Genomic DNA, 17,831 nt, shown 5'->3' with positions numbered 1-17,831 from the left:
TTTGAGTTTTTCTTTTTCTTTCTTTTTTTTTTTTTTACCTTCCTAAAACTATGATTGACTTCTTCCAGCCTGGAGAATGCAAAATTGGCATCATGCCTGGCCATATTCACAAGAAAGGAAGAATTGGTGAGTTTGTTACTTTCTTATAGATTAAAAAAAAAATTATTTACCTTAAACTCTCAAAACTTATAAGGAGAATTTTTGAGTATACAAATAAAATTTATTTTAACTTAACTTTAGTAGAATTTACAAGGGGATGTTTTTCATGAATCTGTTTTTGTATCCTGGGAAGCACTTATAATTCTACCAATTTATGAAGTATCTGTACAAGATTTTGCCTATTTTTATTGGGTTGTTTGTCTTTCTATTGTTGAATATAGGAGTACTGTCTTTTTATTATTGAATATAGGAATTCTGTAAATATTCTGGATATAAGTCCTTTGTTAGATCATATGTCCTTGTGAATATCTTTATTGGTAGTCTTACTGTGTCCTGTCTAAAAGTTACTTTACTTTCTTATTTCTTGTGAAAATGTTTTAGGAAAATTTTACTGCTACTTGGTTAATTCTCAAGGGAGAAGCCAAATTTACATATCAAAGTTAGGCATGGTATGCCTGTTCTTTTTAGACTCTTCACTAAGCTATACTGTCTTTACAATGCTAGGTGGTTACAGTTTTTTTCTCTTTATAACCCTTAACTGCTAATACTAAGTGAGAGTATTCATCAGAGGGGGTGAATGTCACTCATAGTTTACAGAATTAGGCTACAGGTCATGATTTTTATTTACTGGTAATGTCTTTTAGAGCCGACAGCTCTGCTGCAAGTAGAGTACTTGATAAGTTCACATGTGAGAGAGGTTGCAGGGAGCTCCATAGGTCAGCACATTCCACATTGTTGATCTACATGGTCACAGAAGCCCCTGTACACATTTGAATATTCCATATACTGTTTGGTCTGCTTTGAATGGCTACTAATATAGTCTTGAGGTGAATGTAGAAGTAGGGGTTCTGTAGGCTGAGTGCCTTTCCAATCAATGCCCTGCCTTCTAAGGTTCCCATAAACATAAAAAATAAAAATTTCTGGTTAGTGCTTTAGACCTTGGCTGTGGGAATGGCCATAACACATCAATGAGACAGTTTTCTGAGAGGCTGCTTTTCCCTTTTTTGAGAAAGAACTTTTTTAAAGATTTACTTATTTGAAACTGAGAGTACAGAGAGAGAGGGAGAGACGGAGAGGGAGATCTTCCATCTGCTGGTTCACTCCCAAGATGGTTACAAAGGCTAGTGCTGGGCCAGGATGAAGCCAGGAGCCAGAAGCTTCATCCATGTCTCCCACATGGATGTCAGGGTTCCAGGGTTCAGGGTTCGCAGGCCATGAGCAGGGGCTGGATCAGAAGAGGATCAGAAGTGGAGCAGCTAGACTTTGAACTGGTGCCCATATGGGCTCCCTGCTATACCACAACACTGGCCCCAAGAAAGGACATTTTAAAATTTTAATATTCACTTAAAATAAAATTTGTGATACCAAAAGGTTTTTGAGATGTTAAGGAGAGAGTACTGGTTATCTGTGCCAGCTATACCTATTTTGATACTAATGCTAATATTTTTGGTAGCTTGTTGAGTTGCTAAGAATTTTGGGAAAGGAAGAGTTTTCTGGGTAGAAAGAGTCCCTTGGGCATTTTTGAATAACACATATTGTAATGTAAAGCAAAATGACAGTGCAGTGGCTTTCTAATTTTTCTTAATGACAACTCATAAATTGCCTACCTGGGGCTGCATTGTGGTAAAGCCTCTTCCTGTGATGCCGACATCTCATGTGGGCACCAGTTTGAGTCCCAGCTGCTCCATTCCCAGTCCAGCTGCATGCTAATGGCCTGGGAAAAAGTGGAAGGTGGCTCAAGTATTTGGAACCCTGCCACCCAAGGAGACCAGGATGAAGCTCCTGGCTTCTGGCTTTGGCCTGGCCCAGCCCTGGCTATTATGGCTGTTGGGGAGTGAGCCAGTGGATGGAAGATCTCCATCTCTGTCTCTCCTTCTCTCTCTCTGCCTTTTTAAATGAAAAAAGAAAGAAAAATACAGTTCTCTTTTTTTCAAGTTTGTTCCAATGGTTATATCTTGAAAAACTGTAGTACAAAGTCATAGCTAACATTGTTGTTGATACAGTCCATGTAGAGAACTTTTCCATCACCGGAAGGATCTTTCATGTTGCTATTCTATAGCTATACTTACTTTTCTCCTGTTGCTGCCCTACTTCTTAATTCCTAACAACCAATAATCTGTTTTTCAATTGCCTGTTTATACTCTGAATAAATCTCTCTAGTTCATTTAGGTTTTTGTGTTTATCAATAATTCATTCATCTTTATTGCTGAATAGTCTTGTGGTATGAACATAACATACTTTAGCCACTCACCTGCTGAAACACTTCTGGGTTGTTTTTAGTTTAGGACTGTTCAGTGATGCAGTTTCTTCATCCTCAGCAGCATTTGGTGTTATCATTAATTTTTATTCTAGCCATTTTGATAAATGTTTAGTGACATTGCATTGTGGTTTTAATTTGTACTTTTCTAAATGTTAATGATAATGATTATCTTTTATCCTGCTTATTTCTCATCTGTATATTATCTTCAGTTAAATGCTGACACCCCCCTCTTGCCTTTTCTGTTCCTGTTCTAATTGGATTATTTGCTTTTTTTAGAAAACTGTTCATGAAAGTTCTTTATGTAGTCTAGATACTAGTACTTTGTTGGTTATATGTCCATATCTATAAAAACTCTTACTGGGATTTTGATAAGAATACAGCAAGTACATAGGTAGGTAGTAGTTACCTACCTAATGTTCTCAGAGATAGGTTCCCTGGGGGGAGAGAGGGAGGTTATATTGAGGAGACAGGATGTGGATGGGAGGAAGGCACTGAGAAGGAACTTGACCTTATTCTCCATTTACCTTATATTGATTTAAAAACCTATATATTGATTGAAAATTATTGGAAAACTAGTTGTAGAGATGGTAGGTAACATACCTGAATGTGACTGATGGCCAGTTTTGATGGTTTAATAGTTTGAGTACCTAAATTCTCATCTGTGATGTTCTGAGACCCTAAGCCGTATTGTACTTACCAAGTTCATATTGATATTAACCCCTTCACAGAAAAGATTCTCTGAAGAGGTGATTTAGGTTTTTTTGCATTTGTTTTTAATTATGGTTATTTAGTTATAGTTACTGTAGCTTTTTTATAAAATAACTTTAATAACATGCTTTTTCCTATGTTTAACTTTAAAAACTTTCCTGCTTTTACTTAAGCCTTTTCTTCTTTATTCATCATTTGAAGATATTAATTGATTTGGAGGGAAAATCATGGAGTGAATTTAATGTATACTCATATTAGTTACTCCAAGTATTTCCAACTTATTTCACCTTAGGATAGTCTATATAGTAAAATCAAAATGTAATGTGTTTGAATTATCTTCCTTTAAGGGATTGTGTCCAGATCCGGCACCCTGACTTATGAAGCAGTTCACCAAACAACACAAGTTGGATTGGGGCAGTCTTTGTGTGTTGGTGAGGGATTTTTGCTATAATCATTTTATCAAAGTATAATGTCTTTATTGAATGCATATAGTAATAAGTATTAATTTGTTTATAAAAGGTTTTGATGCCATTTTATTAAAAAGGTGTTAGGATCTCAAATTGAATTTGCCTAGGTATGAAGTGCTTTTGTATTTTTTCAAGATTTATGGTCCAAGATTTTTCTTCTAAAAGATCTGTTTTTTGAGGGGTTGGCATTGTGTGGTGTAATGGGCTAAGCTGCCACCTACACTGCTGGCATCCCATATGGGCTCCAGTTCCAGTCTCATCTGCTCCACTTCTAATCCAGCTCACTGTTAGTACATCTGGAAATGCAGTGGAAGATGGCCCAAGTACTTAGGCCCCTGTACCCATATGGGAGACTAGGATGAAGCTCCTGGCTCCTGGCTTCAGCCTGGCCCAGCCCTAACTGTTGTGGCCATTTGAGGAATGAACCAATGGATGAAAGATTTCTCTCTGTGTCTCTCTGTAACTCTGCCTTTCAAATAAATAGTAAATAAATCTTAAAAAAAATTTTTTATTTGAAAGAGCTTGAGAGAGAGAGATATATATATATAATTTTTTATGTGCTGATTCACTTCTCAAATGGTCTCAACAGCCAGGGCTGGGCCAGGCCAAAGTGAGGAGTCAGAAACTCCTGTGTCTCCTTCATGGGTAGCAAGGACCCAGACACTTGGGCCATCTCCCAGGCACATTATTAGGGAGCTGGATCAGAAGCAGAACTGAATCAGAAGCAGAGACCATAGGACTCGATCATGGTCTAAGATTTTATTTCTTGGTTGAAGAATAAGCATTTGGGATGTGTGGCCTGTGGAGACCCTTGGTGTCCTAGAACATCGCTTATTTTGTTGCTGTGAAGAAACGATACCTCATATCATGACTTGATGTTATTGTAATTATGGTCAGTGAACTAAATTCTTTGCCGTTCACTCTCATTCTTAAGGCAGCCCTCTGGTGTGCACTGAGCTGGAATGTTGTACTATTATAGCCTTATTGGTAAGAAAATGGAAGTTGTGGAAGGTTAAATGCTTTATAAACTTGGTTTGTACCTCCCTCTTTAAAAAATAAAATTCTACGGGCCAACATTGTGCCTTATCTGGTTAAACTGCCACTTGTGATGCTGGCATCCCATACAGATGCCAGTTCATGTCTCAGTTGCTCCTGTTCTGATCCATCTCCCTGCTGACGGCCTGGAAAAAGCAATGGAAGATGGCTCAAGTGTTTGGACCCCTGCTACCCATGTGGGAGAGACCTGGAAGAAACTCTTGATTCCTGGCTGCTAGCTTTAGCCTGGCCCAGTCCCTGCCTTTGTGGCTGTCTGGGGAGTGGATCAGGATGGAGGATCTCTCTGTCTCTCCTCTCTGTCTATAATTCCGTCTTTCAAATAAATAAATCTTTAAAAAAAATTTTTTTGCATATTTTCACACTTTAAAATAATGTCATTGCTTGTTATGAAAAGCCAGGCAAGTTTTTTTACATGTATTCATTTAAATCCTTTGAATATGTGTTACAGGTTTTCAGAAATATATTTTTATAAGAAATATCTATAAAATATAGACCTGGAATATTTTTATTAAAATACAAATTCATAAATTAACTATTCAAACCATTACTTGAGCCTAGCTTGTATATATATGCAAAGCATGGTTTAGGCACAAGAAAATGTAGTGTGATGGGGAGTAAGAAAGGATTTCAGAGTGGCCAATTCCATGGTCTCCAATTTCAGGTTTTTTGTTTTTTAAGCTTTATTTATTTGGAAGGTAGAGTGACACAGGGAGAGAGATTGAGAGGTCTTTTGTCCAGTGGTTCATTCCCCAAATGCCAGCAATGGCTATGGTTGGTCCAGCCTGAAGTCAGGAGCCAGGAACTCCACCCAGGTCTCCCACATAGGTGTCAGGGGCCCAAATACTGGGGCCTTCATCTGTTGCTTTCCCAGGGTTATTACCAAAAGCTGAATAAGAAGTGGAATAGCCTGGACTTGGATAGGCACCGCAGGGTAGAATGCCAGTATTGGCTTAACTTACAGTAGTACAGTGCTGGCCCCCAGCTTCATTTTTTAATCTGTAAAAGGAGAATTATAAAGTCCTTCTCACAGAGAGTTAGAGAGTTAGGAAATGACAGGTCCAATGTGTGCTAAAGGACAGGGCTTTACACATGGTTGTTACATAATAAATGGTACTTCCCTTTCTCAACTTTGGTTTTTAGAGGAGTTTTGAAAAGTAAGAAGTCAATCCTGCCTTCAATAAGTTTATAATTTAAAAATAAAAAAATGCTAGCTACTCTATAGGGAACTTTTACTTGAATCCAGTCTAAGTACTCATTCTTAAATGGCACGTGCTTACAGTAGAGTCCCTGTTTGCAGGCTCTGTCATTACCTGCTCTTATTCTAAATCTAAAGCAGGGGTGGGGAATGTTTGGCCCACGTGTAAGACATGTGAAATCACTTGATATGGCCCTGATAAGGCAACTACAGGCAGGACTAGAAATTCCATAAATCTATAGCAGACCGATTTTTAAGTTGATAATTTTGTGTGGCCCACAAAAGATATTAATAAATATGTAGATGGCCCTCTGTAGGAAAAAAGGTTTTGCCACACTACTGACCTAAAGGAAAGGGAGTGGTCAGTGTACCTTTCACCTTGTTACTGGTGCTTATGTCTTAAAACTAGGGGATTTTTTTCTTCAACATGCTTTATTAAGTAGTTTCTTTGTACAAAACAGTTTGTTAAATGTTTAATCTTTCTTCTGGTATAACATAGCTTTTCAACGTAAACATATGTTTTCTTTTTCTTTTTTTTTATTTGTCAGAGTTAGACAGGAAGAGACAGAGAGAAAGGTCTTCCTTCCATTGTTTCACTCCCCAAACGGCTGCCACGGCCGGCGCTGCACCAATCCGAAGCTAGGAGCCAGGTGCTTCCTCCTGGTCTCCCATGTGGGTGCAGGGGCCCAAGCACTTGGGCCATTCTCCACTGCCCTCCCGGGCCACAGCAGAGAGCTGGACTGAAAGAGGAGCAACTGGGACTAGAACCTGGCATCCATATGGAATGCCGGTGCCGCAGGCGGAGGATTGACTAAGTGAGCCACAGCGCCGGCCCCCACATGTGTTTTCTTAAAATGCTTATTTCTGAAGAGTTACCTGAGAATAATTTCATAGGAAAGAAGAGGTTTGAAAAGGGAGCTAAAATAAAGTGTATAAATATTCGGAGACAACTACCATTTAACATGATATTAATATTGCAAGTAGAAATAAAAGTAGCATTTTATGATTTTTGCAAGATAAAAGATTTGTTACACGTTAAAAAATATTAGTGAGCAGGGATAGGCAAAATAAGAAACTAGTTGAAAAAACACTTCTTGACCTAAATTCTATGATTCATCCTTAAATTTTCAGCTAGTGTTGTTATTCTTTGACTTTTTCAGGCATTGGAGGGGATCCTTTTAATGGAACAAATTTTATTGACTGCCTTGAAATCTTTCTGAATGATTCAACTACGGAAGGCATCATCCTGATTGGTGAAATTGGTGGTAATGCAGAAGAAAATGCTGCAGAATTTTTGAAGCAACATAATTCAGTAAGTCTGGGTTTGGTTTGTAGAGATACAGCTCTTTGCTATTGAATAACATCAAAGATTTGCTTTAGAAGCTTTTTTTTCCCCTCCAAGGATTAATTTTTCAAGAAAACAAAGGTAAAATTGAATTTTTTTGAGCTGGCATTTTTGTACCAGACACTCAGAAAATTCTGGATTCTTTGTGGATTAATTCTCCCCCTCTTCCCTACCGTCACTGTTCTCTGCTATGAACCTTCCTCCCTAGGCTTCACCCAATGCTTTGTGGTAGGTAAGCTGGCCTTTTGTTGAACAGAGACCTTTCAGGCCATCAGCCTGAATATGCCCACTTGACCTGCAGACTTACCATTGCACCTGTGGTTGGTGTTCTTCCAGTCGCAGAAGGAATTAAGTGTTCTTTCTAAACATTTTGTCTCTTGTATACATTTACAGGTTCTTGCCTCCTTTAGTTTCAGTCTTCCCATGTAGAATGGCACTTCCTCCTACAGATCGTGTAGGAGAGCTGGGCTGTTTGCATCTATGAGGGCTTTCCTTTTTGCCATTCTCTCAGAATTAAATGTAAAGGAATAGTGTGGAATAGGCTTCTAATTTTCCTTAGCTTAAGGTAATTAAGCTCTTTCTGGGGTGAAGGAAGGAGGAGAGAGAGAGGATACAGTAATGACCAACACAGTGACTGTGTGCTTTGGCCATTGTATCCAAGAGCTGTGGTTAACAACATGGTAGTGATTTCTAGAGTTTCTCTGATGCCTATGAATGAGTGGAAAAGCAGCTCCAGGAAGCCAGGTAAGGGTAGAACTAACTTCTGTTCTTATGAAAAAATGGAGGAGTGAGTGAATTAAATGCTATATAGAACTTTTTTTTTTTTTTTAAATTTATTTATTTGTTTGAAAGATTGAATTACAGAGAGCCAGAGGCAGAGGTAGAAAGAGAGGTCTCTGTCCATTGGTTCACTTCCCAAATGGCCGCAATGGCTGTTGCTGGGCCGATCAGGAGCCAGGAGCTTCTTCTGGGTCTCCCACGTGAATGCAGGGACCCAAGCACTTGGGCTATCCTCCACTGCTTTCCCAAGCCATAGCAGAGGAAGAGGAGCAGCTGGAACTTAAACCGGTACCCATGAGGATGCTGGCTCTGTAGGTGGTGGCTTAACCTGCTAAACTACAGTGCCAGCCCCTGTTATAGAAAATTAATGAATACTGGAAAGTTAAAAGAAACCAAGAATGTCACCTCTCAGGTGATACAATGCATGTTTATTTGTGCTTTAGGGGATTTTCAAGGGGTACTTCGAATATGTGATTTTCTTCTATGGTGATGTTAACCCTAACTTCTGTAAGATGTGACTGAACTTTCCCTTCAATAGCAGTCTGGCTTGCTTCTGCTTAGAAGTTATGAGACCTTGGAAATGTTTCTTAACCTGATGCCTCCAGTTTTCTCCCTGACAGAATAGGAATACAGTAGTACCTGTGTCTTTGAATTTTTTAAGTGTTGGAAGTTTAATGAGTTAATGTGTAGCCAAGTAGTGCTTGCCATAATGTTAGCACTCTTACCAAACTGCTTGCTGCTGTTGAATCTTCTTGCTCTCCTGACACTGTTTTTGTAGAGGTCACTAGTGCCCTGGATTCATATTCCATCTTCTCATTCTGTTGGTTCTTCTCTTGGTTTTCCTCCTGTATCCTTCCCTGGATGTTTCTTATTTCCTTATTCTTTAAGTTTGAATGGTGATCTTATATAAACTGTGTCATACTTCACGCAGTTTCTGGTGACAGGAACTTGAGAACTGTCTTTGGTTTCTCTCATCCTCTATTTCCACTTATTTACCAAGATCTGTCTCTGTGACCTTGGTGGTGTGTCTAGATTTAGAGCTCCTTCTGCAAATCTTCCATTTACTCTGGGGGAGACCCTTACCTCATCAGGGCTTTCTTCCTAGTCTCCTCCCTGATATCACCACTTGTTTCCCTAGCCTCCCCAGGCTATCCTCCTTATGATCACCTGAATTATTGTCCCTTCTGAAATACAGGCTTTGGTGCCATTTGACCCTCTTTAAAACCCGACAGTGTTTCACGTTGCATGTCAGATAAAGGTCAGGGTTAGCACTGTAGTTCAGTCCCTGGCATAGCATAAAGTGTGTTGTTAGGAGTGAAATGGTATTAGATTCTCCTGAAATCACAAAAGTTGTGAAATTTGAAGTTTAACTAAAAACTTCTTCTTGGAAAAAAAATTAAGTTACTATGACCTTTCACTATGTTAAAGTGAATTTTAAGTATATTTGGACCCAACTCTGAATCTTTTTGAATAGCTTACATTTAGTGGGAAAACTAAACATAGAAATTTTATTTAATTTGGCACATGTTTTCCTATTCCTGGTTCATCCCAGTTGGACTAATTTTTTTTAATAGTACAAGATTCTAGGTTTAGCAGTTCAGATTACATAGTATATAAAATACTTGGCACGATCCCTGGCATGGAGCAGATACTCGATAGCTGTTACCTGCTGCTACCACACTGTTACTGTTAATGACAGTAATTATTTGTAGAAGTTGTTTAATCTTTATTTTGACCTGTGGGGCAAGATTTTTTTGTCCTTTCTTCAGGAGTGGGGAACTGGCATCGGAAGGTTAATGTCTTGCCAGTGGTAGGACGACACCACATGACCCGGGGTGGGATTCATGCCAGAGCTCGCCTGACTTTGCCATTACATCGTGAAAGGATCAGGAGGCAGATTGCAGGGGTTCAGGACAGAGCCAGTAGTCCTGGGTGTGTGTTCCGACTATCCTTACACTGTTCTGCCTGATCTTTCTGCTTTTGGACTTTCAACTTATCATTATTTATATCCTGTTTTCAGGCTATACTTTCCCATAGTGTAATTATATTTTTTTCCATTTAAAAAACTGTCAGTGATTCTTCTGCATCAGTGGAACAGAGTATAAATTTGTTTGACATGCTAGGCTTGTCGTAATTTTGTTTCTTTGCAGCCACTCAAACATGAGATTCTCGTATGATATGCAGAGGCCATGAGTGAAGGAATAAATGACTGTGAGGTCTTCTTTTTATTTCTAAACTACAGATACTATAGTACATGCTGCATGTACAGAAATGATGAGAACATAATCCCCTTGTTAGCGCTTTTTTTAAAAGATTTATTTATTTGAAAGGCAGAGTTACAGAGAGGCAGAGGCAAACAGAGAAAGAGAGAGAAGGGTCTCCCATCCACTGGTTCACTCCCCAAATGGCCACAATGGCCTGAGATGTGCAGATCTGAAGCCAGAAGTCAGGAGCTTTCCCAGGTCCCATGTGGGTGCAGGGGCTCAAGGACTTGGGCCACCTTCTACTGCTTTCCTAGGCCGTATCTGAGAGCTGGATTGGAAGTAGAGCAGCTGGGACTCAACCCAATGCCCATATGGGATGCTGACCTTGTAGGTGGTGGCTTTACCTGCTACACCACAGTGCTGGCACCCGCCATGTTAGTTTTGTAGGGGAACACATGGGAAATGGGTTACAGAGAATTTACTGAATGTAATAGTAGAAACATGTGAAAGTGACAGCAAGATCACTAAAGAGATTAGATCATTAGCTATAAGGGCATTTGTGCAGAGTGTGGGGGAAGAGTCAGGAAAGGCTCATGGGGAAGAGGAGGCTTGAACTAGGTCTTAAAAAGTAAAAATTGTCTAGATATCCAGGAAAGTAGAAAAGATTCTCAGCAGAGGGACATACAGGTAGGGAAGTCTGGTTAATGGAAGATAAAAAGGAGAAAACAACAGTAGGAGACGAGGCTGGAGTAATATGTGTCAGACCATGCAGCAGCCTGCATGAAATCAGAGCAGTGGAATCACACTAGGATCATTTACTGCCGTGTACCTGCAGTAAGAAAACAAAAAAACTCTCAATTTCATTTAACGTACTGATAAAAATTATTAATTTTATGAAGTCTTGACCATTAAGTCAGTATTTTGTGATGAGATGGGAAGTTAGGCTCTCTTGCCTTAAGAATTATAAGCTGAAGTAACTTAGATGCTTTTTTCATGGATACCAGTTTTGCTGGAAATAATGATGGCAGACAGAGTGGTTATTCAGACTTAGATGTTTGATAGAACTTTTCTAAGAAATGAATGATGTGAACCTGTCATATCAAGGAAAACAACTGATAATATTTGTTACCAATGATAAAATTTGAGGTGTCAAGTATTACAGTTTTGGAAAATTTGGATCTGCTACCCTAAACTCAGTTTTCTCCCAATTTAATGACTTTTCTAATTAGAGTTGAGAGTGATACTGTTGGCACTGGTTTGTTGATAGTGAATGATAAAATCTGTCAAGATTTGGAAGATCTACCATAACTCAATGAATTGATATTTTTCATTTTGCCAATGCATGTTACAAAATCATGGGTAAAATATTCAAAGTATAAGACCAATGGATTTCAAAGTAACAGAGGACAAAAAGTTATTGCCATGGGTTTCAGATTCCAACATTGCATCTAACCTTTGAGAAATTAGCTCTTGAAGATGTTCATGTAGTATCAAGAAGAACACCCTCAATTATCTGAATGGCAATTAAAATACTTATGTTTCTAGCTGCGTATCTGTATGAAACCAGATTTTCTTCTTATACTTCAGCCAAAATAAAATATAACAGATTGAGTACAAGAGCAAATCTTCTTCGTTTTTATTAAATTAAACATTCAAAATTTATAAAAGTAAGTTTTAAAATGCCACTCTTATTAGAATGTTTTTAATAGTTTTAAGATGTTATCTGAAAATGAGTTAAAAAATTTATAAAATTTGTTTCCTAATTTATAAAATTTAATTTCTAATATAGTAAATATTGGATATACATGAACAAAAGCTCTTTGAGATCCTCAGTAATCTTTATAAGTGTAAGGGATCCCCAGACCAAATGATTTGAGAGCTGCTGATCTAGGGGAAGATGATAGTGCCTGAATCAAAGCTCTCACATTCTACACACTTTGTTCAGGTTCTGCCTTCTCCAGGCCTCTCTGCTCTACTTGTATTCTTTATTACCTGTGGACTCCTATTACAACCATAGCATTCATTGTGCAACTTCACTATAGATTCATATATTACTTTTTGGTATCTCATAACTGATTAACAATATATACATATTTAACATTTCTTCAACTATATAATACTGAGCACAGAAATTCTTTTTTTTTTTATTTTTTAAAACTTCAGAATCTAGTACAGTGATATTTCTTTACCAAAAGGTTGTATATTATAATTAATTTTTGTTGACTAAAACCAAAAAATTCAGAGTAGGAAAGGCTCTTCACCATTAATCTCATTCAGCCATTTCATTCCAAAGATGAGGAAGCAGAGATCTGCTTGTACCTTGTCCAAGGTCATGCAGCTTTAGTCAATAAATTTGAATCTGAGTCCTGGGTCTTTTCCTCATGCTTTTATGTCTCATTTTTTTTTTTTTTTTTTTGGCACATTTATTAAGGCTGAACTAATAGTGAATAAAGACACAAAATTAGGTTGAAGTAAAATAATCAGATGTGTGTTAAGTCATTATTAATCCAAGTCTTATATCACATGTTTTCAGATTTGCTCTTTTGTTTTTCAAATGAAAGATTGACATGTTTGTAAAACAGATTGTGCCTGTGAAGCTGCAGTTTAATATTCACCAGATATAAAAGTTTCCTTAGGTTTGTTTTCCTGGGTTTGCGTGGGAGGTTGCAACATTCCAGGGGCAAATGCTGTAGGGGTTTCAGTCATAGTCTGATATTTGTGTTGTTTTTTTTTTAGGATGAATGATTGGCATTCCCTAGTTCAACCCATTTAGCATTTACCATTTAGCATTTACCATTTACCAGCAGAGTCATGGGTTTGAGTTCCAGTTTTTATCAACTTCTTAAGAGCGTTTGAAATGCCACTTTATCTCCAGGGTCCAAATGCCAAGCCTGTAGTGTCCTTTATTGCTGGCTTAACTGCTCCTCCTGGCAGAAGAATGGGTCATGCAGGGGCAATTATTGCTGGAGGAAAAGGCGGAGCTAAAGAGAAGATCTCTGCCCTGCAGAGCGCAGGAGTTGTGGTCAGCATGTCTCCTGCACAGTTGGGAACCACCATCTACAAGGTGAGCTCTAACAGGGGCCCAAATGCCCAGTGTGGGCCCATACTGGTCCCTGGGAACCATGGTCATCGCTTCTGAGTCTTCATCTGTTTTATTGTGTTCTGCTATGCAACTTAATTGTCTTAAAGCATTTTCATTAATACCCTAATGCACGGATTTGGCAGAACTAGGAATAATGTTCTAATTAAAAAAGCTGTCTTCTTTAATTCTTGGATTTTGTTCTTTTTAAAGTGTCACGATGCAACATGCAGTACAGCGTTTTGAAGGCCACAGTGCGACACATTTCATTCTGGGTGTGAGGGTGAAGTGTTATATAGGGAACTGCCGTGTCGTTTTTCTGTGGAAGGCCTTTGGAATATAACTACCCTGACCCCATAGGTTTCTGTTACTAGGGAGGAGGTTTGAGTCTGAGTAACAAGAAATGGATATGTGAAGAAGGAGTTACCATACAGGGAGGTCTATAAAAGAGGGTGGAGAGATTCAGTCTTTAATTTCTTGCCCTGGCTGTATTTTGATGCCATTATTATTTATAGGTTGGACTAGCAACTGAACTGTATACTTTTCCCCCCCATTTTTAATTAGACATTGCAGCTTAAAGTTTTCCATATGATGAGTCTTTACCATTTTGACACCAAATGACCATTTAAGGCTTTGAGTGATCTTTTAAGACTCTCCTTATTTTTATGATGGTTGAAGCATTGACAAAAAAAAAAAAAAGATAATCAGAACAACAACCCTACTTCTAAAGCATTTTGAAAATAGGTACAGCTTGTTTTCCCAGAAGGAAACAATATTCAGTGAGAATTTTAAAATCCTGATTTGGTACAATCATCTTTGCTCTTATCTTAGGAATAATAAAATGGACTCCTTATTTTATTGAAACTTCTCATATTGTTTTGAACATACTGTGTGCCATGTGTTTGAAAGAAATCTAGGTGATTAATAGTGTGTGAAGAAATATTTTATTTGAAAGTTGGGGAAAAGGAATGAAAAGCAAATGCTTAAATTCACATTGAAAATGTGTGTTACCATTTTATTCCAGTAAGGGGCAGTAGACATCTATACATTTTGTCTTGTTTTAATTGTTAGTCTAGAAAATTATGATTTTTGGTATTATTTCCTTAAACAATACTTGATTTAAGGTGTGTTTTGAGGATTTTTAAGGTTCTTGGAATTTTGTTCAGATTCTAACTGAATCTGTATGTAGTTTTAATCTCTGAGAATGTAAGCAAACCTGTTTAGGGTTCATGTATACAGGTTTGCATAAGCACAGTGAGGTTTAACAACTCCTAATAATGATACGGCAGGAAAAAAGTATTAATTAGAGCCTTCCATTCAGCTTTTGAGATTAGGAGACATAAAGTTGAAGCCCTGAGTCTAGCTTAGTTATATTCAAGTTGACACAGACTAATTTGAAAGCTGCTGTTTTGTCTTCAAGCACCCTTCTCCTGGTACATTTTACTTCTGTAATTTGGATCAAAGAATCCTAAAGATAATAGATTTTAGAATCATTTTGACCATGAGTGTACTTTGGATCTTTTATCTTTTTTATCTCAATTCTCCCTCTTTTTTCTTTCTCAAGGAATTTGAAAAGAGGAAGATGCTATGAAAGAACAAACCAAAGTTTCTTGAAACTGTGGAATGAATCATGATAAACATGTGAACCAGCAGCAGTTTGCTTCTCTTGTCCACTGATTGTCAGACTATGTGCCTGGGGTTGGTCTTTCATTACAATGGGAAGCCAAAGCAAGGTTTTGAATGTCCTAAATTGAGATGTTTTCACCTCATTGTATAACAGAGACAGCCAATAAATCTACCTTGATTGGAATATGGTTTTGGAGACTTGTTATTATTCCACTATGGGGAGAGTGGGAGATATGAAGGAGAGAGAGAGAGAGAGTGTGTGTGTGTGTGTGTGTGTGTGTGTGTTGGGGTGGGGGTGGGGTCTCTGAATTACACACGAGAACATTGTAACTAAAACTTTTTTAAAAAAAGATTTATCTATTTACTTGAAAGGCAAAGTGACAGAGAGAGAGTGCGAGCTCTTCCATCTGTTGGTTCAATCCCCAAATGGCTGCAACAGCAAGATCTGGGCCAGGCCTAAGCCAGAAGCTACAAACTGCATCATCTTCCATGTCAATGACAGGGGCACAAATACTTGGGAAATCTTCCGCTGCCTTCCCAGGCACATTATGGAAAGGAAGGAGGAATGGAAGCAGAGTATTTTGGACTCAAACCAGCACTCTGGTGGTGTCTCAAGTAGCAGCTTAACCTGCTGTACCACAACACCAGCCCCTATGACTAAAAGTTTCAAGAGAATGAAGCTGATAATTCACTATGGCATTTGTCTAATTATCTAGACAGAATGACCTTAGTTGTCTTGAATCTATCTCATATATAATAATTTCCATTTTACAGGGTGCTTTGGAGAGTTAGAAATAAATGTATAAAGTTTCTGACGTAGAAGCAGGCAACTTAATTGTCATGCCTCCACCATCACTACCTCTATGGTTGTCATCAGTATTGCAGACAGAAGCTCTTTTGTGTTTTCAGTTGAGAAATGGGGAGTCTTCACTAATGCGGCACTTATCAGTGATTCTGTAAAGAGCTATCCCCTACCCTTTGCAGAGCCTACCTTCTTTGCTTGAGGTTTAAGATGTTCACTGAAAGAAAGCAGGAAGACTGTTGGCTGCCCTTACTTTGTATTTAGCAGGGAGCTTGTTAACATGAAGCAGTTCCAGTGTCCCTAAACACGAAGGGAGGGTACTTATCATTAGGGATTTACATGTGGGTGGGTAGAGACACATAGTTTTAAATTGTGTAACTGCTTTGAAGGAAACAAAGAGCTTCTGAAAATATTGTTGGGTGTCATGCCACATGAAGAAAGGCTGACTGAATTGTCATCCCTGGGGTGAGGGGGCTGAGAGGGTACCAGCCACGCAGAAAGGAGGACTGGTGGCCAGGCAGGGGGGAGAAGAAGTGAAGCAGCACCAGGTGCACAAGGAGGAGTTGGAGGTGGACTGGGAAGGCCCAGGGAAACATGTTCTGGGAGCTTACGTGAACATATGCAGACACTGCTGAGGTACAAAGAGCAGGTGTCAAGAGACAGAGGCGTAGTGCAACAGCTTCTGCCCAGGCCAAGGAACTCAGTGACTGGCTTTGGAGTCCAGAGGAACTTACTTTCTGCTTGTAGCCATTTCCTCTTCAAAAGAGAGATGATGACTCCCACCCCACACCCCATGCTACAGGGTACCTGTGTAGGATATATATTGAGGTGTGTGTGGGTGCTCATTGTAGGGTGGCCTCAACTGGAGCTTGGCCTTGTCATAAACTCTTAACTTGTCCTCTTGCTGTGTTTAGGGCAGCCTGGGCCAACACCCATACCAGGGAGGAAAGCACTTCATTTGTTTCTGACTGGTAACTTCATCTCAAACTTCCTGCAAGGCTGAAGACCTCTTGTCTAACTTAGTGGGGCTTTGTTACAGGGATAGGATTCAGATGCAGGACAGGTGATCTTTTAGCCCAGTCTGCTGGAACAGAATACCACAAACAAGGTGATAGTACAGCTGTTAAGATGCCTGTATCCTAGGGTGGAGCACTTGAGTTTTATACCCAGCTCTGCTCCCAATTCCAGCTTCCTGCTAATGTATACCGTGAGAAGCAGCTGTGGTGGCTCAAGTAATTGGGTTCCTGCTACCCATGTGGGAGACCTGGATTGAGTTCCTGGCTCCTGGCTTCAGCTCAGCCCAGTATTTGGGGAGTGAACCAGCAGATGAGATCTCTGCTCCCTCTGTGAACTAGACAAACAACAAAAACCCACCAGACACTAGGTGGCTTAAGCAACAAACGTTTCTCGCAGTCCCCAAGCCTGGAAAGTCCAATATTGAGATGCCAGAGTCAGGTTCTTGCTGAGGGGTTTGCTCCCTCCTTTACAGTCATCTTCTGTCCTCCTATGGAAAGATTTAACTAGCTAGCACTCTGGTCTCATTTAAGGGCACTAATCTCATTTAATACCACCTCCCCAAAGGTCTACTTCCAAATCAAATTGCAATTAGAATAGCAATGTAATGAATTTTGAAGAGAAGCAAACAATCAGTGTATGGCATGCCCTTAACAGAAGAAATCATTTTCAGGGTCCCCTTGACCCTAGCTTCCTTGTTCACTGAGTACCCACTCCAAGACAACCTCTTTTTCCCTCAGACATCTGCTATTGCTGCCTAAACCTTGGAGCTGAGTGTCCCATTCACCCTTTTATCTACTGTATTCTACCCTGTCTTTCCCATCCCCTTTCATTCTCCTGCCACCTGCCCTTGCCATCCCCTCCTGTAGTCATTACCACCTGTGGTTTGAGCAGCTCACATAGCTGCAGGTGGATATTAGGTTCTGTTTCAGTTTCAGTTATACAGATGAAAAAGCTGAAGTACAACTCACCACTGAAATACACTTTTAAAGCATTTGTTATGCAAACTTTTAAACATTTGTAAAATAATTATGTAGTATGTTGTACTCCCATACACATCACCCAAGTTTGAAATTTTATTGATATTCTGCTGTTATAGTAGAATCTGTACCTCCAGTCTACTTCCCTTAGTGGTA

The 17,831-nt window shown here is 39.1% G+C and overlaps 1 protein-coding gene across 1 annotated transcript in view; it reads left to right on the top strand.

Annotated features, from left to right (window-relative positions):
* The window catches only part of SUCLG1 (succinate-CoA ligase GDP/ADP-forming subunit alpha), a 32,616-nt gene extending 17,553 nt beyond the window's left edge, over window positions 1–15,063 (top strand). Inside the window, exons 5-9 of the mRNA XM_062209748.1 lie at window positions 69–126; window positions 3,475–3,558; window positions 7,006–7,157; window positions 13,050–13,238; window positions 14,818–15,063. Of these exons, the coding sequence (XP_062065732.1) occupies window positions 69–126; window positions 3,475–3,558; window positions 7,006–7,157; window positions 13,050–13,238; window positions 14,818–14,844 (510 nt within the window). The 3' untranslated portion in view covers window positions 14,845–15,063. The remainder of the gene's footprint in view (window positions 1–68; window positions 127–3,474; window positions 3,559–7,005; window positions 7,158–13,049; window positions 13,239–14,817) is intronic.
* The last annotated feature ends 2,768 nt before the right edge of the window (window positions 15,064–17,831 follow it).

Source organism: Lepus europaeus, chromosome 13, assembly GCF_033115175.1.
Source record: "Lepus europaeus isolate LE1 chromosome 13, mLepTim1.pri, whole genome shotgun sequence".
Taxonomy (NCBI): domain Eukaryota; kingdom Metazoa; phylum Chordata; class Mammalia; order Lagomorpha; family Leporidae; genus Lepus; species Lepus europaeus.
Note: the sequence above shows the minus strand (reverse complement) of the source record. Positions and strands in the feature narration are given on the sequence as shown.